At 37.9% G+C, this 22081-nt stretch overlaps 1 protein-coding gene across 5 annotated transcripts in view; it reads left to right on the top strand.

Annotated features, from left to right (window-relative positions):
• The first annotated feature begins 1258 nt into the window (after positions 1 to 1258).
• Positions 1259 to 22081, top strand: part of LOC131030760 (pentatricopeptide repeat-containing protein MRL1, chloroplastic) — a 268461-nt gene continuing 247638 nt past the window's right edge. For 3 of the 5 annotated variants that reach the window (XM_059221492.1, XM_057961675.2, XM_057961676.2), the window contains exons 1-2: positions 1259 to 1669; positions 1750 to 1856. In XM_059221492.1, coding sequence (XP_059077475.1) covers positions 1501 to 1669; positions 1750 to 1856 — 276 coding nt within the window. In that variant the 5' untranslated portion in view covers positions 1259 to 1500. The remainder of the gene's footprint in view (positions 1670 to 1749; positions 1857 to 22081) is intronic. The other 2 variants (XM_057961673.2, XM_059221493.1) reach the window with 1 other exon arrangement.

The raw sequence follows: 22081 nt of genomic DNA on the forward strand, positions 1-22081 counted from the left end.
AGAATAACTAGTTTTTGATGATGTTGTTTAAAATTTACTTACCATTATCAAAACATTAATTGCATTAATATGATGAATGTCTCATAGTATAAACCATCATAGTTAATGATGTAGATTGATTATGATAACTACAATTTTGATTTTGAGTGTCATGAACCTAATTTGATGTGCAAAATTGACCTTAGCCACATGAAACTAATTTGACAAAAAGTTTGATTAAGGATTTTCTCACCTTCATCTTCTAAATATTTAAATATGTCAAGGCGGTGTTTAGAGACATTATTGTACTTCTTGAATCACTAGATGTATAGGTTCTCCTAGGTCAAACCTCTAGTAGACCAAATTAATGGCAATTAAAATGATCAAAGACAATATTCATAGACATGGTTATGACCTAATTGATGATGGTGCAATGGCTATTCATTTTATTGCTCTTAGAATTGTAGTGTACTCTAATTATTTATTAGCCTTCTTAATTTGGATGTTTCCATTAAGAAGTTAAGTACACAATGAATTTCTTTAAATATGAAGCATTTATAACATATGAAGCATTTATTAGGTTGACTCCCAACAACTTATAAAAGAAGAAAGATTGAATTAGTATTTAAAGATTTGAGATTTGAGATCTGGAAATCATTGTGCTCCTAATTATAACTTGGATCTCAAATTACCTAAAAATAGTTTTGCAAACATAAAATAGTGATATTAAAATAAGAAGCAAATGTATAAAAAATAATATTAATAAAATTAAATAAATGAAATATAAAACTTAAATGCAAATGAAATGAAAATAAATAAAAAATAAATCTTGATGATACATTATTGAGTATAATTCCAAACAATGGTACAATAATCATACATAGTTAATTACAAAAGCTATAATTATAATACAACATAAACTCTCTGAAGCTAATGCTAATTATAATTAATAAAAATAAATAAATAATGAAATATAAATCTTATGCAAAAGAAATATAGATTAATAATAAAAAATCTTGATGACATATTTTCATGTTGTTCAAAATGTTCATACAAAAATTATGCATATTAATTTTAGATATTATATTTCTAATATAATAAAGACTTTGGAAAGTTAATATCAACTATAACTAAGAATTATATCATAATAATATACTAAATAAGAAATGAGTCATTTTTGTAAAATTGAATGGTTAGAAAATTGAGTGAATGCTTTTTAATGGAGTCCACAACTTATGAGGCTTATGGATAAGCAACATATTAGATCAGCACAAAAAAAAACCACCAAAAAGAGAGAGCAATCCTGTCTACCGAATGGAATAGGGAACCCCATTTCTTAATTCTCCTCACAGGAAAAATTCAAATAATAAAAAAAGAGAAATGGAATGGGCATTCTAATTTCACAGTTGGCATGGTTTTTTGGTAAATTATTTGCGAAGTGCTTATGCGGCGACGAGGGAAATATCTCCGTTTCCAACTATTCTGAGCTTCACTTGTTTTCCTCCAATTACACCCTCCGCCATGACCGTGATCATGGACGCCTTGTCTTTGCTCTTTCCCTTATCCAATTCAACATCTCTGCCTGCTTGTGCTCATTCCCGTCTCCCCAAAAAATCAGGTAAACAAGTGTTGGGCAGTTTAACGTTTGAAACTGGGAGTGGCCGATACAGAGGGAGTGGCAGAGGCGCAGGTAGACACGTAAAAGTTTGATTATTGATTCTCTTTGTTTTGAGATGACATTGACAACACTAATGCTATTGTTATGAGCAGCAATTGCTTTGAAACCCATCTTTTGGATGAATGCGGGGAACAGAAAAACCATTTCCTCCTTATCTGATTCAGGAGCACCAGAAAATCAAGTGGACGATTGCGATGGGGTGAGAAAATTGGATATGGTTATGGTTTAAGTTTATATATTTCCTTCTTTGATCTCATACTTATCAACAAAATGTTTCTCAATCTTTTTGCACATTTGTTGAAATATCATGAAAAAGATCTTTACATTCCGTTTGATCCTGAGAAATCGTTTTCCATCATTTCAGCTATTTTATTTTAGTGGAATTTTAAGTACACGGAAGCATTTTCAATTTTAAGTCATCACTTTGATGACCGTTTTCAATAATCAGTACTCATTTCTCTATAGCTTTTCCCGTTACTCATAAATAATTAGGAGGATTACAGATAAAAAGTCTATCATTTTGTTCACTGCTTGTTACTTTGCTCCTTATGGTTCTAAAACCTACAAAAAAAGAAGCTAGACAGGGAAAATCTTTATGAAGTTTTTAAAAAGGACATAGCTGAATGTTGTGTTACAGGCGAGATCATTCTCATACAGGACTTTATCGCTAGAACGGCAAATAACCAAGCGCTATGCTTCAATAAGGAAGAGGGGCTGAATAGATATCTGTTATGGCTTGAAGAAGAAGATAATCAGACATGGGAAACATGGGAAAGGGTTTCTCAGAACAGAAGATGAGGTATTTCACAATTTGGAGTTGAGCTGTTGGGTTTATGCAGTCTTCATGATTTGATCATTTGTAACGGCATAAAAGCGTGGCTGAGATTCGGGACAGCTCATGTCAAACATACAATGGGCAAACTGTGGTAGACTATGTCATTAGTTTGCAGATTTGTTTACCAAAGCTGCCCTATAGAAGTGAAATCTAATCATAAGCCTATTTTTGCAAAGATTAACATGCAAAAAACCAATCTTTGAATGGCTAAAGATGCGGCTTCTCAAGACAAAATCCGTATGACATAGGAGAATCAAGACACTTTCAAAGCAATGCTTGATAAACAGATTCAGGGAAAAAGAGACACCAGCAGCCCCAACAAAAGAAAAGAAATAATAAACAGAAAATGGCAATAATTCACAAAGCTCTCCTGGTGTGCAAAAGAGTCAGAGTCAGAGTCAGAAGAAGCACAAAAAATAGTTTTCTGGCAAACCCTTGGTTTGATGAAGAGTGCAAGGCCACAAAAAGAATGCTTAAAATTTCAGGAAGCGAAAAAGAGTTCAAAAAAGTGTATGGAAAACTTGTACGATCTAAAATAGCGGATTACATGAAAACAAGGAGGGAGCTAGTCTCTTTGAGCAAGCATATTCCTAGAAGCTTTTGGAAAGAATTGCAGCAGGCTAAAGCAAAACCTGATAACGGCATCTCAGGTGTCCAATGGCTTGGCTATGCTACGGAATGGTATGAAAGAGGCCAAAATAAAGATCTCCCCCTATGATTTACACTAAGGCCAAACTTTTCTCCACTAAAGACATAAAACAAGTTAAAAAGTTAGAGGCAAAGCTCAAGACATAGATGGGTTATAGGTGGAATTCTTAAAATGGGGCATTGAAGCTCTTGCACCACACATTAAAAAAATATATAACCAGGTAATTCAGGATGGCTTTTGCGCAAATTGGACCACTAGTATTGCCATTCCTCTCCTCAAAAGTGGTGATGTAAACAATCCAGCAAACTACTGCACTATAATGATAAATTCCTTTTTGGTAAGCTCTTTGGAAGTATGGTGGAACATAGGATTAGCCTTTGGGCTGAAAAAAATAAGGAACAGAGCGAAAAGTCAAGTTGGTTGTTGGCCTAGGCACTCTACTATTGACTATTGCATCACTCTTTGGCATTTAAATGGAAAGGTTTGGGAGAAGCAAGGAGAAGAGGATTTTTTGTTTCGTTGATTTCAAAAAGACATTTGACACAGTTCATTGAAGCAAACTTTGACATAGAATGGAATAGCTGGGAGTTCCAAAACAGTATAAGATAGCAGTCTATAGGCTTTATATGAGCAGGTTCAAGCCAAAATTAGAACTAAGGATCGTCTTTCAGAGAGTTTTGCCACCTTTGTGATAAATTTAATGCTCTATGCTGACGACCTTGCTCTATTGGCTAAAACAACACATTGTCTTCAAGAGCACCTAAGAGCAGTAGACTTATTTTGTAAAGAGGTGGGAATGGAAGTGAACATTGGAAAGACCAAAGTCATGGTCTTTACTTTGAGAAGGAAAAAGAAGCAAGTTTGAGTTTGAAGGAAGACCCTTGCAAGTGGTAAATGAATACAAATACTTGGGCCTTGATTTTCAAAGCAAACTCAATTTGGAGTCGTGTAGAGCAAAAAGGATACAAGGGGGCTGGAAAGCTGTTTGCATGCTTCAAAACAGATGTAGATCAGCTGAGTTATGGTATTTGAAGTCAAAGAAGATGTTATTTGGGTTGCTGGTCACACTAGTGGTTTTGTATGGTTGTGAGGCATGGGCAACAACACCTCAATATCAAGATGGAGGTAAACTGATTACACCTCAATTTCATCACAAGCAATTTCAAAATTGAAACCACGGTCCCTTATGAGATCATCTTAGCTGAGGCTGGAGCCTTCCCAATTGAGGCAGTTGCAATGATTCAGTTTCTTAGGATATTTGAAGAGAATAGAGAGTATGGATGGCCACTGCTGGCCCAAAATTGTAGTAGAAGAAAAGCTAAATAAAAGGAAAAGCACTGAGAGGAAACAAAATGTCAAGTGGTTGACTAGATGGGAATTAATGTGCAAGAATGCCCAAATGTTATTGCAGAAATTAAAATGTATGTGAGAGAGAAAGTCAAAGTGGTGTTGTGGACAAAACTTTGAGGATGAAAGGGAATACTATTTTAAACACTTCAATCTCATATGTTATCATCAACAAAAACATTATATAGACATGGATATAAAATGGAAAGCTAAAATGCTAATAGACTAGTTAAGAACTAGCTTGCACCATCTTAGGTGCAAAATAGGGAGGTGGAAAATACGGTACCCAAAGAGGAATGGGCTGACAGGGTTTGTTGCCTTTGCACTTCAAGGTTGGTGGAAACAAAATTGCATTACGTCATGGATTGCTCAGCATATGAGGACATTTGTGCCAAATATGCTGATATTCTAAAATTTAGTTTCTGATTGCCCTGTTTGAAGAAGAGCAAATAGAGAAAATGGCAGATTACTTGGTCAGAATTCACAATAGAAGAACCAAGATCAACAAAGAATAGTGGTCAATTTTGAAGTTGTGGTTGGGGTTTGGTGGGTGATTCTTTTGGTTTCAATGTCATGTTTTCAATCGTGGGTCCCATAGCCTGCTTGGTCTCTTGGATGTCATTAAAATTTTTATTTCATTTCATGCATGGATATTGGTGAATAATGGAAAGAATGAAAATGTAGGTCAATACTACCAAAAAAAGAACAAGTGAGAATAGCTAATCAAGAGCTAAATGGAATCCCAATAAGAAAAAAAGTAAAGCATCTACAACCAAAGCTTATGAACCACTTAAATTTAGAAAAATAAAATTTGGGAGAAAAAGGTGAAGCAAAGTGGTGAACTCTAGACAAATTAAAAATCAGTATTAATGAAATCTATGTAACAATCTAGTCAAATCCCTTTAAACTCAACATTCGAATTAAAATACTAGTTAAAATCTGCAGTATTTTGTAATGTCCCCAATTGGGAATTTCTATATTTTGTCCTAGAATTTCCAAATAAGGTATGAAGTATATATAGGAACTGCACATTGCCCACTTTAAATCTTGATTTAGATCCAAGCACCTATCAAAAGGCTGCTGACTATCCTTGGTTAATTCTGAAATCAGTTATCAGCGTCTGCTGATATGCTGACCAATGGACTTGCTTATCCTTTTTTGGAATCAAACTTAGGTTTTAGAATTTCTGACCTGATATTTATTCTGTTCGAGATCTGCTCTTCTTATATTATTTTCTGCTCTTTCTAATGATTTTTTTAATTTAAATCTGAATACCTATTTTAGTCCTATTTTCTTGCTGTACAGATTTCTTTTCCTCGTTTGTCTGAATTTCTAATTTCAGAGCAATTGTTCTTTCCAATTATTCAGTACCTTTTTCTACCTTAAACTCAGACTCAGAATTCTTATTGCAGAGATCCCATTCCATGCCTTCCTTAGATGATTTGTTCTTCCTTTTATATCTCCCATTTGGAGGGAGTCACACCTCTTCTTGAAACCCCGTGCCCTTTTGCAAGTAAAGACTCAGTCGGCCTTCTTAAAGAAATTACCGTAATGAAATATTTATAATTTTCTTCTTTAGTACTTGGCCTCTCAATCCTAGTTGGCCCTCTTTTTAAATTAACACGGGCAAATTTTATTTACTCTCATTTGGATTGGCTCTTTGCATTTTTATATTGCCCATACTTAATTATAAAAGTCCGTGACTAGGGTTCATGTAGGGGCATGACGGTCTGCCTTTCCCAAAATTTCTTGTCCTCAAGCAATAGTTAAAGGTATTTCTTGTTAAAAAGAACTCAGTCAAGAGAAGGGAACAAATGGTAAATAAGAGATACTGGTCTGCATAAGAGTTAGAAGCAGAAGAAACCAAAGAGCCATTGGTAAGTCCTGATGACGTCTTTAGGAAAATGCCCCAGATACTCAAGAAAAAACCTAGTTGTTAGAATTCAACTCATGGTTTCACAGATCTGGGTACTAAGGAAAGAATAATTGATATAGAACAAATCTGATTTGTTGCCCTTGAAATGATTGCTTTAATAACAGAGCTCAGATACGAAAATTTACATTCAAGAATGCATTTCACAAACACTGCTTTGTTAAAACGTTGAACCTTGCACTAGCAAAAACATGGAAAAGAATCTCAAATAAATAACCTAGAACTTTATTGCAGAATAAGAAGAATGACCAGAATGGGCTACCTAGCGGTCCAATGTCAACTAATAGACTGCATGTCTCCCAAAGAATCTCTCAAGGAATCTCTCTTGATTAAAACTATAATTTGATTGCACTTTCACCAAGGAATTTGTCCAAGACTGAACTAAATTTTATTTGCATTTAATGAGTTTACTGTAAAATTACTATCGAACTGCATGGTCCAACAGTTAGAAACTAATAGATTTCAAATTGAATCATATTTTGGACATGGCATTACTTCAAGATGAATGTCCATCCTTTACTAATTGAGCCCCAAATTTTTATATTCTTGGTTTCCATGGAATATGTTAACCCAAGAGCACTCACAACCAGTGATCGAGGACTTTGTGAGTCCAGAGCCTGGTTGGCTTTGTAGAGCCCAAGGGGCTCTGGACTCGGACTCAGCTGAGTTTGGCTAAGTCTGCTCAGACTCGGCAGACTCGCCGAGTCCTGAGGGTAAGACTCTGTCGCGTAGAAACACATCAAAAGCAAAAAAACATTATAAAATTAGTGTTTGCCTCCCTACCCTAAAATCTCATTTTTATTGTTTGTAAACACAAGGAGGAGAGAAAAAGAGGCATTTGAGCAAAAATATCAAGGCATTGAAGAGCAGACCAGCAAATTGATTTAAGAGTAAATAGTGATTGCTGATTGTTTGTGCAAGTTAGTAGCTTGCATTCATGCATTTAAAGGAGTTAAAGAAGGATTTGGAGGAGGCCTCTACAAATTTGAAGGTGTATTTCTACAATTTTGGAGCAAATTTGAAGAGGTAAGTTACATTTTTTGTTGTTTTTTGATTTTTTTACTTTCATATTTCTATTTTATTGTACATTTGTTTTGGTTTTGTTTCATTTTATGTTGAAGGAAAAAATAAGAAACCTGAGTTTTGTTTTTTCGTTATTTTATTTATTTTTAAATTAATTATAATGTGTAGATGCTGATTTTTTTCATATCTAATATATTGCAGCATAATGTCTTAAGCCTACCGGTAGTGGTAGTGGTGCCCCAAAGGCAAACCTAGTTAGAAAGGATAAGACTTGGAAACATGCCATCCTTGGATCAAAAAAAGGAGAAGTAATATATTTTCATTACAAAACAAAATATAGTGGGGGAGGTATGAACCGACTGAAATATCACATTGCACAAATACAATGCCATGATGCCAAACCATGCAAAAGAGCACCTCCTGAGGCTATATGTGAAGTGCAAGTTCAATTAGAGGAATTTGAAGAGAAAAAAGAATTCTAAAGGAAGCAAATGGAAGAATTGGCAAACATTGGTGGAGAGGCTTCTCCAAATCCTCGGCCTCCATTTCCTACCTCTAGAAGTAGTGGTAGTGCGAGTGTGAGCATTGGGCCTCAGATTCGTAAAAATAAATCCACATTAGATTACTTTTTGTTCCACGCACGACTCTGGGTGCCCAACCATCACTTGAGAGCATGGGTTGGAATAAGGAGAAGCGTGATGCTGCGAAAAATGCAATTTGAAATTTTTGGTTCTACAACACCGTTACATTTTATGCAGCGAGATATTCATTATTATTTTGATTTCTTTGTCTTGATTTTTTTGCTTTTAAGAAATTAAGAATTTGCCACATTGATTATTTTAATTTTTAAAGTTACAAGTAAATCTTAGTAGTTATTAGTATATGCTTATTCTGTTTATTCAATTTGTTTTAGTTCTCCTTATTGGCAAATTATGGTAGATGCCATTACTATTTGTGGTTGGGGGTTTAAAGCCCGTAATAATGAGGAGATAAAAGGTCCTATTTTGAGTCAAAAGGTGGTTGATGTCAAAGCCACAATTGCCGAGTAGCCTGAGGTATGGAGGAGGAAGGGTTGCACCATCATAACTGATGGTTGGACTAGCAAAAGAAATAGAACATTGCTGAATTTTCTTGTCTCCTCATCAGGTGGTTGTACTTTGTATTTTGTAAAGTATATTGATTTAGTGATTAAGTTTTTTAATTTTTATTTTACTAAATTGTTTTTTTTCTTTTTCAGGTAGCATAGTATTTTTGAAGTCAATTGATGCTTAAGGAAAAATGAAAAATGCTGAGTATCTCTGTGGGGTGTTGGAGGAAGTGGGTGAGGAGAATGTGGTACATATAGTGACAGATTTTGCATCAAATTATGTTTCTACAGGTAAACTTTTTATGGAGAGGCACCCCACCTTGTTTTGGACCCCTTGTGCTACTCATTGCTTTGACCTCATATTGGAGGATCCTAGCAAAATTCCTTGGATTCAAACGTGTAGAGAATGCAAGGAATATTTGTAAATACATATATAATCATACCTATGTCTTCAACCTTAAGAGAAATTCCATAAATAAGAAAGAGTTGGCTCGTCCAGGAATTACCTGATTTGCACCAAAATATATCATGTTGCAATCCTTGCTTTAGTCCAAGGCCGATTTGAAATGTTTGATTTTGAGGAGTGGACCACATCATCATATGCAAAGACAACTGCAGGGATTGAGACGACTGATTGAATTTTTGATGAGCATAGCTTTTGGCAACTGGCCAAGGAGATTGTGTAGGTAATTTTCCATTATGTTTTCGTTCTCATTTCAATTTCATTTCCTTATTTTTATTCACCCTTGTTCATGTAAAACTTAAAACTTAAAGATTAATGTTTCAATTTTCATAATGATCACAGTTCATAGAGCCTCTTGTTGTTCTCTGACGAGTTTCTGATGGAGAGAAGCCTGCAATGGGCTACATTTATGAGGGCATGGACAGGGTGAAGGAGGCCATTAGAGCTATTTATTTAAGGAATCAGGCTAAGTAGGATCCCATATGGGAGGTCATTGATCGATGATGGAACAATCTACATCATAGGCCTATACATGCAGTTACTACTACCTTATTTCGACGTTCCAATTTCGCCAAATTTCAAGGCCGATGACAAGGTGTGGAGTGGGCTTTACGAAGTTGTAGAGTGAATGTCACCTGATTCATTAGTTGGAGCACACATAGTCCGTGAGATAGAGATGTTTAGGAATGCACAAGGAGACTTCTTTTCACAAGACATATTATGCAAACAAAACCAGACATAAATGATGCCGAGTAAAAATCTATTCAAGGCATAGTTTAAAATTTAAGTCTTAAACTTTTCTATCTAGGATTCTATTACCATTATCATAACTCAAAGTTATCGAATAGAAATGATTATTATTTTTTCTTGTGTCAAATGCATGGTGGGAGATATTTGGTAATAAGGTGCCAAATCTACAGAGGATTGCAGCTTGTATCTTGAGCCAGCCATGTAGTGCTTCAGGATGTGAGCGCAATTGGAGCATGTTCGAGCATATTCACTCCAAAAAGTGCAACAGGTTGGCAGTGCAAAGGTTTTATGATCTTGTGCATGTTCATTACAACCTTCGCCTCTATCACAGACAGATCTTGGGCTTTGACACATCTCCTATCACTTTAAAGGAGGTTGATCCATAGGTAGAGTGGAACGTTGAGGTTGATGATCCTGTCTTCAAGGATGAAGACTTGGAATGGGTTGATCAGGTGGATCAAGAGGCAAAGGCAGTAGCGATGGCAGAGGAGTGGCTAGAGCACGGGGAGACCCATTGGAGGACCTCGAGGATGATGTGGATGTCACTAAGGTTGAGCCTGAGACACAGGCATATATCATGGTTGCAGAACTATCCAAGACCTATCTTAGGTGCACACGTAGCTATTAGAATAATTAATTCTTTTAGTCAGTTACCTTTTTAGTGGTTCTATTAATGGTCATTTAGCTTTTTTGGTTATAATCTTAGTTATCGACTTATTTAGCTTTTTAGTTTGTGTAGTCTTTAAAGTGCAACTATTGCTTCTTTTATAAGAATGCATAGTTTTCTTTTTACTGTTTAGCATTTTAGCTTTATTTAGTGTTTTAAGCATTTTAGCTTCATGTTGAAGCTTTAGATTAACGGTTCGTTCTTTTTGGAACACCGTCTTGTAATTCCTTTATATACGGTTGTATATTTGTAATTAATTCATTTGATTATTCAATATCATTCGATTATTTTTCATGGTATCAGAGCATGGATAATTTTTTTGGAGAATTAATAATTCTAGAAAAAATTCATAGTGATTTTTCTAGTGAAATTTTTCCAATGTTTTTTTTGGGCGAATTTTTTAGGACATTCTTTTCTGGAATTTTTTTTTTCGAAGGTTTATTCCTTAAAATCACAGGTTGTGTTTTAGCTCGACCTCTTGTTTCAGTTGTTGGGCGGTGCGATTTTTGTGTCTTCTTGTGTCGTTTGCCCCGATTTTCTGTGTCTCTTGGCACTGCAGGTTTTTGTGTTTGTTTGGATGAAGTTGCGTGTTAAAAATTGCGACCTTCTAAGGTGGTTTTTCAGTGCAAGGGTTTCCTTCTACCGACAGGATTTCTCACGATGCATTTTTTGTGTTTAAACCACGGATTTTTTTTTTCGCGCATTTGAGTTTTCTCTTACGTGCAGTTTTCTAACCTTGCCACGCTTTTTCGCCACGATTTGTGTCTATCATGACACAATTTTTTGTTGTAGTTTCTGTGCTTGCAGTGACGCAATTTTCCCTGATTTTCAGTTGATGCGATTCCAGTTTCCATGTTTTTCTGGGTGCCCATTTTTCGTTTACTCGCGTGACTGCCTTCTTTCTACATCGCGATTTTTTTGCCAGATCCTTCCACACTATTTTATATTCTGCACGCACAACAAAGTCGCGGCTAGGGTTTTGACACTGCCGACGACTCAGGGTTAAGCCCTATATATATTTTTACTTTTTTTTTAAATAATAAAAATAAAACATTATTTTCTACATATTATTATTTTTTTGATTTTTTTTTCAGAAAAATTACAAGTTTTAAATTTGCAAGAAATTTTAATTTCTGGGTTTTTCAGCAAACCTTGAAATTTTCACATTGGGATTCATGCCTCGAATTCCGCTCCAAGGTTTCAAATTCTTTGTGCAGCTTTTTCTATTATGATTTTTTAATCAAATTCTTCTGTGTAGTTTTTTGTGCTTTCACAAGGTTGGTTTTTGTGATGGCATCTTTGACCAATATCATGTTGGAACACAATCAGAAGTTCAACAACCACAACTACAATACCTGGAAACAACACATGTTAACGATATTTGAATATTGTTACCTTGATTAGATTGTTCTAGGCAAGGCTTCTCGTCTTGCAGCAACAACTATAGACTAAGATAAATTTGATGAGCGCACTCGTGAGGTTGTCAGTGAGGTTGTCATGCTTATCAAGTTATCAATCACAGATGATCAACTCCTTCAGGTAAAATAGCTAAAGAGATTTGGGATCTCTTGAAGGGTCTTGATGAGACATTCGACAAGAGCCAAGCTTTCTTTCTAAAGAATATGTTGTTTTCTATCATGATGGATGAAAAGACATCTATCCAGGCACATCTTACAAAGATCAAGGACATCCATGACTAGTTGCAAGCTATTGGCCGCACCATGGATGAAGAGGATACGATCACACTGAAGAGCCTTCCTAGATTGTACGAGTATTTCATTGATACGCTCAATATCTCTTCTACTAGTGTTGATTTGAAGTTTCCTGATCTATGTAACAAGCTTCTACAATAGGGTTGATGGAAGCAGCAGTTTGGAAGTAGTGCTAATTCGTCCATTGAACAAGCTTTCACAACTGAAGCTTCAGATAAGAACAAGGGTAAATCTCAATCCTTGCAGCAGAAGGGACAAGGTCAATCTCAACAGTCTTCGAAGAAAAAGTGTACAATGTAATTATTGTCACCAGTTTGGAGATATGAAGAAAGATTGTAGGAAATTGGCATCTGTGCAATCTAAACTAGGAGGGTCTCAGGAACAGGAGTAGGCTCCTGTTGCAGAGTATTTTGAAGAGGAGTCATCCTTCTATGCTTTGTGATAAGAAAATTTCCTATTTGGTAGGTTTTCACAATTTTTACTTGAAAAATTGTTAGCGGGTTTTCACGATTTTTTTTTCCTGAAAAATTGTTCGTAGGTTTTCATGATTTTTTCCTCAAAAATATTTAGTTGGTTTTTTCGATTTTGTCCTAAAAAGTCATCTATAATTCATGAAGTTCACGTGAGATTTTGGTTTTGGATTTATGATGGGTGTTCTTATCTTTGGGGTTTTTTACCCTTTTTATGGAAACATGATGATTTGTGAAATCTAGTTTTCAGGGTTTGATGTTTTTTTCCATGAAATCATGCTTTGTTGCAGTCAGGTTTGGGTTGCACCTACAGTTTTTGGGGTGAACATCTGCAACCATGGTATCTTGCAGTTTGTTTTGGAGTTGTTGGAGCAAACAGTGCTCAGTACTCTTTTGCAAAAGTTTTTGTGGTTTTTATCAAAATCATGTTTGTTGCTCTTTGGTGGGTTTGCCAATTTTTCCTCAAAATCGTGGTTTTAAGCTTTGTAATTAGCGTGTGAGGGTTACATCAGTCATTCAGAATCAACTATTCTTGGTCATTACCACTTTGCAGATCCCGGTAGGGTCTCGCGCAACAGAGTTCTTGTGTTTGTGATCAAAAGACCTGCAGTCAGAGAAACGAGACTCGCCCGAAATCGCCCAAACTCGGCGAGTCCGAGTCCGAGTCAGGCCAAACAAGTCCCAGGGGCTCGGACTCGGACTCGGCCGAGTCTGGAGAGTAAACTCGCCAGACTCGCCGAGTTGGCGATTTTGGCTCAAAATCGCCAGACTCGGCGAGTCCTGAGCCCCAGACTCGGCTACTGGCTGGGTTAATAAAATGACAAAAAAAAAACCATTTTAAAAAGTTTTTTTAAAAACTAATAAGTTTTTTTGGAAGGGCGAAATTTGACATTTTGGTCTCTCCGTCAGGATTATTTTATGGAATATAACATTCTTTCTTATACTTTAAGTTATATTCCATATATACTGTCAGGATGTTTGAGAGTGGTTTCGGGCCTCCAGGAGTTATATTGCAAAATCTAGTTTTTGGAGGATTCTTCAGTTTTCCAGACTTAGTCAAATTTCAGGATCAGGACATTTCAGACTTAGCCAAATTTCAGGGCATTTGAAGATCAGGGTGACATTCTAGACTTTATCACTCACCAACTTGACCTAGCTTGGACCTTCAAGAATGATACTCACTCACCAAGCAAGACCCAATTAGCAACAAGAGCAAAACCAGGCCCTAAGGAAGACTCTCAAAGAAACCCTAATTCAGACTTGTAATAAGTTTTTTTGGCCTCACGGGGCGCTGCCCCTCGACCTCGCCCTGTATCGCGATAGGGAGCGCGCAAGGGGCGCTGCCCCTTGACCCCACCTTGGGGGCGCTGCCCCCAAACCCCCATCGAAAAATATGGGGGAAATTGCGTCGATAGAAGTAGAGAAAATTTAACCTCCAAGTCTGACATTGATTGGATCGACTAGGTAGATATAGAGGTTGAGACTGTAGCCATGGCAAAGGAGGAGCGGAGAGCACGAGCACAGACAGGAGATTCAGAGGCAGATAGTGACACGGATGTTCCTGATGTTGGTGAGCATGGCATGGTGTCACGGGGAGCGGCTATGGTAGTCGAATCATCCAGGACCTACCTTAGACGCCTTCGCAGGGGGCTGGGGCCGGAGGGTGCAGCCTCCTCTGAGCCATAGACTTGTAGTTGTATTTACCTTTGGTATTTGTATGAAACATTTGATGATGATCATATGATGACATGGATTTTTTATTCCATGAGTTTTGTAATATTGTATACATTTGACAATATTTATATATCTATGTTTGTTATTTTCTTCAGCTACAATTTGCGTTTATGCTAATGTGATTGATGTATACTTGTGTATGTAATCAAATGAGCCGAGTTTGATGATGTTATTGTGTCTTTAAGGTGTATTCAATAAAGGGTGTCTGAAACAAGTTTTAAATATTTAAAAATCTCTAAATTTCTTGAGTTTTTCACTATCCCGAGTCCAGCCGAGTCTGGAGCCGAGTCTGACGCCGAGTCCCGAGTCCGAGTCCGAGTTGGCCTTGCCGAGTCCGAGCCGAGTCCGAGTCCCGTTTCTTTGCCTGCAGTGTCTTTTGTTGGGTACTTAGTTGATACAATGACCATTAAGGGAGGGTATTAGAATAATTAATTCTTCTAGTCAATTACCTTTTTAGTGGCTCTATTAATGGTCATTTAGTTAGTCATTTAGCTTTTTAGTTTATCATCTTAATTGTCAACTTATTTAGCTTTTTAGTTCGTTTAGTCTTTTATGTGCAACTATTGCTTCTTTTATAAGAACACATAGTTTTCTTTTTAGTGTTTAGCTTTTTAGCTTTATTTAGCGTTTTAAGTGTTTTAGCTTCATGTTGAAGCTTTAGATTAATGGTTCATTCTTTTTAGAACACCATCTTGTAATTCCTTTATATACGGTTGTATATTCGTAATTAATTCATCTGATTATTCAATATCATTCGATTATTTTTCAATAGGAGGGTTGTGGGGTTGAGTGGTCACTGATATTGGCTCCTCTGAGCCTTAGACTTCTCAACTCTAGCTTTTATTTTGATATATATGTTTTGAACTTTTTATGCCATGGTTTTCATATTCCATGAATTTTGTAGACATTTGACACTATTTAATAATTTATATTTCTATGTGTTATTTAGTTTAACTTATTTCCTTTAGCTCAAGCCTAAAATTTGCATTTATACTTATGTTATCAATGTAAACTTGTGTATATGTTCAAAGTAGCTTCTATCTGATGAGTTTATTGTGTCTTTAAGTTTTATTTATTAAAGGATGCGTGAAACAAGTTTTAAATCCTTAAAAATCTTTGAATTTCTTGGTTTTTTCTATTTGCCGAGTCTTGGTTGAGTTTTTGCTGAGTCTAGGCATTGAGTCCGAGTCCGAGTAAAAAATCAGCTTATTGAGTCCGAGTGTTGTAACAGTGCTCACAACATCTGTAAACATCCCTTTTGCCAAGGGCTTTTTTGGAATATGAGCAGTTTTAGATTAGAAATGCAATTCAAGACCGCTGATCCTCTCTGTATTGCATCTTTGACATTATAGAACCGAATGTCTATGTGCTTACTTCTATTGTGGAACACCATTTTTCAGAGAGCTTTATACAACTCTATTTTCAACAAATAAAATTGTTGGCTCCATGGATTTTTGGCAGGTTAAAATTAGCTTTTAAAGTCAAATATATTTGCACCAAAAGAGGAAGCCATTGAAGGTCAATAGGGCTGGCTTCTTGTCCTTTACCTCAATTCCGATCAAAACATTCTGATCTTTGAACTTTGAGATCTACATCTTATAGCTTGTCACTTTATTGGACCTCCAATATCATACTTGGTTACTTGCATCGGGTCTGAATATGTTCTTTTAAAAGGAAACAGAGTATTCAACATACATGTGGCAACAAAATTGTGAAACTTTGAACAATCAGTAAGTAATAAATAATAAAGGTAATACACATAAAAATGATGGTCATTGTAATCAAAATGCTTTTGTACACTAAAAGAAGAGCCATCTCACACAACTTATATATTTTCAGTAATGAATCTTTTTCATTTTCTTCTTTTTTATTGGTAATGAATCAATTGAAATACCCAGGAGATGCACAAACTTCAGTTGCATGAATGACCTTAACGCATGTATGGAGGTTAGGACTTGCGAAATGTCAAGAAGGGAGAAGGTTTCCCACAAGTCACACCTAGAAACAAGTTAACACAGCATATATGTGAAAGAAAGCCACAAACATACACTTACAATGAAGGTAAGAACACATACACAACATACATAAGTTGAAGTAAGGCAAGAGTGATGATTTCAATTCATTATAAGGCCAATGGCCAAACTTATAGTTGCATAAATGCAAGATTAATACAAGTCTTTTAGAGAAGTGAAAAAGCATAGAATAGCTCAAGCCAGCAGGGAGAGAACCCTTTACAATGAGGCATAACAACCTTATATAGAAAACTGGTCGCAAGAGTTGTTGGAGCATTAAAAACCTTGAGTGTTGATCACGCCATTTAGAAGTGTTGCAAGCCGGAAGGAAGTTGGGAAGACTTAGGCTTGGGATTTCGGAACCTCGGGGTTCTGGAGTTCCGAGGAAGAGAAGAGGAGACTAAGGAAAGGAACTTCGAAACCTCGACCGAGGTTCCGGGGAAGAGAAGAGGAGACTAAGGAAAGGTGTAATGTCCCCACTCTAGCAGATTGACCAAGTATATGTGCGTTAGCCTAGCTCTACATGGTTCCGAGGGCTAACGAAGGGTTTAAAGGGATCCTGGAGTGTTTTGGCCTAGTCATTTCCAGTTTGGGCCAAAACGAAGTTGATTTACTTAGTTTCAGACATACTTACTATTTTTAGTAAGTCAGCAGGACACAACGGGGGCTAGTTTTGGTGATTGGATTTGATACTCCTTGGCGAGAGCTTTCCGACGAGCTATCACTCACGCTATTCGGAGTTCGATTGCTAATATATTTTAATGCCTGAAGTTTTATTAAAGTAACATTTAATTTAATTGTAAAATATTAAAGTGTTACTTTAATATTTATTTTATGGAGATATGTGTAAATCAAAGGGGCAACCAAGGGAGACATAAGTGAATATTTTAATATGTTTTATATTGAACATGTTTTATCCCACATTGCTTGAGTGAGTTGGGTCGCCTCTTGGATAAAGAATAAAAGGGAGCTTTTGTGGCTTCATTGGGCATGTAGAATATGAGAAGAATTTGGTGTGTGAGTTGCAGATCCGTTCTTGGCATTAGAGGACGTCTATCCTCTCTTGTGACATTCTAGACGTCATTCCTTTGGGGTTTGGCCTTTGGAATCCTTTGCTATCAGCTTCATTTACAGGCAGATTGGGTGCTTTTCCAGCTACAAGCAGCAGCATTATTTGGTTGCATTTCCAGCTACAGGCCGCGACACTATTCACGCGGGTACTATTCACGCGACACTATTCACGTGGGTACTATTCACGCGGCACTATTCACGCGGGTACTATTCACCTGGCACTATTTACGCAGCACTATTCACCTGGCACTATTCATGCAGCACTATTCATGGTACTGTAGCAGCAGAATTAGAAACTTTGGTTGGAACATTATGTCAAAATGCTGGAGTATTTAGTGAGTTGAAAATAACCTGCTATGTATTTGATTTTTGTTAATTCTGGAAATAATATTATAACAGCAGTAGTTCAATTTCCAACTTGCCTATTATTGTAAATTCTTTTAGTTCATGTTATGTGGTTTCATACCTGTGCAAAGACTTAAAAGCAAAAAAAACATTGAAACATTAAACGGAGGAATAAGGAGTTGGCTGCAAACTGTTTGACTAAATTCCTATCAGCAGTGGGGTTAGTTTTTGGGCATTCTAGGGTGTCCATTACAGTGGTATCAGAGCAGAAGATTTTGCCATCTTGTGGGAAACTTTCACCAAAACATATTGCAGAAATAAAACAGGTCCAGAATGTATGATTGAGCATGCGGCAGGGGCATTATAATTTTCGCAATACCAGGGCCAGACAAAATAGAAATCCGGATAGTCAGAGTGAGTAGTCTAGTTCATCCGTGCAGGTGGATATAGAATCCAGTCATACAGACATAGAGGAAATATTCTTCGATTAGGACAACAGTATGGGTGACCGAGATGAGAGGAATATCGTTCCAGATCAGGGGGAGGTAATGTTCAGACAGTTGCTGGGTACGTTAGAGCAAGGGCAGCGTATGCAGCAGGAGCAGAATAGGCGAATGGACATGATGTTGCAGCTTATGGCTAGACAGATGGGCGTTAATATTAATCCAGGTGAGGCCAACAATGGAAACAATAACAATGGGGGAAACGATAACAATAGGGGCAATGATAATAATGGAGGCCGAGGCAACAACAATGGCCCTGAGAATAACATTAATGGTAATAATGGACATGGCAACAATGGAATTGAGGCAGATAACTTTAGACACATTGCACACCCAGCTCGAACAGCGAGCTCGAGACCTCTTCTACCCACCTTTCCACCTAGGGATCCGGTTCAACCAGTGAACGAACCGCAGATTACTGAGTTACAGGGTCAATTCAGGAGGGACTGGGAGGCCAGTGGACCCGAGTTTCAGGCAGATATTTCCCTCAGAGATTATATGGACTTGAGGATGAGACATATGCCTAGAGCAGGAGGGAGGAATCAGAATTTTGAGCTGAGGAAGAAAGCTGGAAAACTTTCCTTGCCTTATTATGATGCTTCAGGGAAGATGACTGCACGAGCTTGGGTGCAGAAGGTAGATACATACTTGCAGCTAAATCCTATGCCTGAGGATGAGGCTATCAAGTATGCGGCTATGCATTTGGACGGCGTTGCGCATGAATGGTGGCATCATGGCATGGTGACTCTGGGGCATAATCAGATTACATCCTATGAGGAATTCATAGAAAGATTGATTGAGAGATTTGACACTAGGGATCCCGAGTTACATTTCAAGGAGCTAGCACAGTTAAAACAGTCAAAAACAGTGGATGCTTACATCGCCGAGTTTCAGCGTTTGTCTGTACTTGTTACTGATATCTCTCCTAGGAGATTGGTGGTGTTATTTTGTGATGGGCTTGCTGATCCATTACGTGGTTGGGTGAAGGGACATGATCCACTCACCTTAGCAGAAGCAACTAAAAAGGCACGAGATTTAGCCCCTTCGGTATACAAAGGAAAATACCATTCAACAGATTCTTCCTACCGCAAGGACACAGACAAAAAATCATTTCAGAAAGAGTATAACAAACCCAAAGAAGGATCAAAAGGACTAGACAGTGAAACCTTGAATGAACTTCGAAAGAAGAAACTATGCTTCCAGTGTAGAGAGCCTTGGGACTTATCTCATAAATGCCCTCTCAAGGCTAAGGCAAATCAAATGGAGTATTTTTCAGCAGAGGAGTCAGAGTTAGAGGGGGAGGATCAGCACTCCAATTCAGATGAGGGTAACATGATAGAGGAGAGCAACATTCCTAAGGATGATAGATCGTTGGCACGCTTGACAGGGGCCCAAAAGGCAATCACATTTAAGGTCAGGGGTACTATCCAGGGGCAGAAAGTGATATCTCTCATTGACACTGGGGCTACACATAACTTTATAGATACACAGTTGGTAGCCAGGAGAGGTTTACAGATAGAGGAGCATGATGGTTTTAGGGTCATGGTGGCTAATGGCCAAAAGCTATTATGTACTCAGAAGGTTTCAAATCTTCACATTAGATTTGGAGATGGCTATGAGTTGGAGGATGATTTCTACGTTGTGGACATGGGAGATTACGACGTCATCCTCGGTATGACATGGATGGCATCGCTGGTTGAGTTCACTTTCAACCTAGCGAAGTTGGAAATGAGGTTTCAGCATGAGGGTAGGACTGTGGTTCTCAGGGGACTTTCAGATGGGAGTTGCAGGGTAGTCTCTTTGAAGAGAATGGAGAGACTTTTTCGACATAATGACATAGAGTGGGCAACAGAGTGCTTAGTTATGCCAACTTCACCGGAGCCTCGGGTGAAGAGTCATCCACCAAATATACAGGAGATTCTTGACAGGCATGCCAAGGTATTCAGTGATATTCCTCACGGGGTTCCTCCTGACAGGGGTGCAGAGCATGTTATTGAGCTCGAGGAGGGAGCCAAACCAGTGATGATCACTCCCTATCGTCATCCTAAGAAACATAAAGATGAGAGAGAAGGCAATTAAGGAGTTGTTGGAAATGGGGCACATCAGGCCTAGCAAAAGCCCCTTTGTTTCAGCTATAGTTTTGGTAAAGAAGAAGGATGGGACAATGCGCATGTGCATCGATTACAGGGCACTGAATAAGAAAACAATTAAAAACAGGTATCCCATTCCTAGGATTGATGAGTTGATTGATGAGTTGCATGGGGCATGCTTCTTCACCAAAATTGATTTGCGATCCGGATACCATCAGATCAGGATGAGAGCAGAGGACATTGAGAAAACAACCTTCCGATGTCACTATGGCCACTTTGAGTTTATGGTTATGCCATTTGGACTAACCAATGCACCCGCTACATTTCAGAGTTGTATGAACCAGGTATTCAGGGAGCAGTTGAGGAGATTTGTCTTGATCTTCTTTGATGACATCTTGGTGTTCAGTAAGACCTGGGAGGAACATTCACAGCATTTGGAGGAGGTATTATCTATCCTAGAGAGAGAGTCTTTATATGCCAAGGAGTCTAAGTGTGAGTTTGGTATGACAGAATTACTATACCTTGGGCATATTATTAGTGCAGATGGAGTTCAAGTAGACCCTGAAAAGATTAGAGCTATAGTAGATTGGCCTACTCCCACGAACCTCAAACAACTTAAGGGGTTCTTTGGTTTATGCGGGTTTTACAGGAGGTTTGTTAAGGGGTTTTCACAGACTGCAGCACCTTTGACAGACCTCACTAAAAAGGGAGCCTTCGTATGGACAGAAGCAGCGCAGCGATGTTTTGACCACTTCAAACAAGTGATGTCATCTTGTCCGGTTTTAGCTCTACCAGATTTCACGAAGCCATTTGAACTTCAGTGTGATGCTTCAGGTGATGGGATAGGAGCAGTATTGATGCAGGAGAAACATCCCATTGCATTTGAGAGTAGGAAGCTCCGAGGTGTTGAGAGGAGCTATTCTATCTATGACAGGGAGCCTCACTTATGTGCTCTGGCAGAGATTTCAGGAGATTGGAGAGATCAGATTATAGTAGAGTATGTCGGAGATGCTTGGGCTTCTGGATTGATTTCAGGTACTATACAGGATGATCGCTATGAGGTGATAGATGGATTGATCAGAGTTCAGGACAGGGTTTATTTGATTCCGTCATCACATTTGAGAGAGGTGATACTAAAGGCATTTCATGATGCACCCACAGCTGGGCATCCGGGGATCTTCAAGACCTATAGGCAGATCCGAGAGCGGTTCTCATGGAGAGGGCTCAAGGATGATGTTCAGAGGTATGTCAGGGAGTGTGCGGTTTGTCAACAGAATAAGGGAGAGCACACATTTCCTGCAGGTTTATTACAGCCCTTGCCCATTCCTGATAGGAAATGGGAAAGTATTTCGATGGACTTCATCACTGGGTTACCACGAGTGCAGGGAAGGGATTGCATTTATGTGGTGGTGGACCGCTTGACGAAGTTCGCTCACTTCTTTGCTATTCTGTCCATTTACACAGCAGCACAGGTGGCAGATCTTTTCTTTAGAGAGATATTCAGGTTACATGGGTTGCGCAGATTCATTGTCAGTGATCGGGATAGTAAGTTTATGAGTGTTTTTTGGCAGGAGTTGTTTAGGTTGTGTGGTACAGATCTTACACCTAGCACTAGTTATCATCCGTAGACAGATGGGCAAACAGAGATTGTGAATAAATGGGTGGAGGGATATTTGAGGAACTATGTAACTGCACAACAAAAAGCTTGGGTCAGATGGTTGCATATGGGAGAG

The sequence above is a fragment of the Cryptomeria japonica genome, chromosome 5 (genome assembly GCF_030272615.1).
Source record: "Cryptomeria japonica chromosome 5, Sugi_1.0, whole genome shotgun sequence".
In the NCBI taxonomy this organism is placed as follows: domain Eukaryota; kingdom Viridiplantae; phylum Streptophyta; class Pinopsida; order Cupressales; family Cupressaceae; genus Cryptomeria; species Cryptomeria japonica.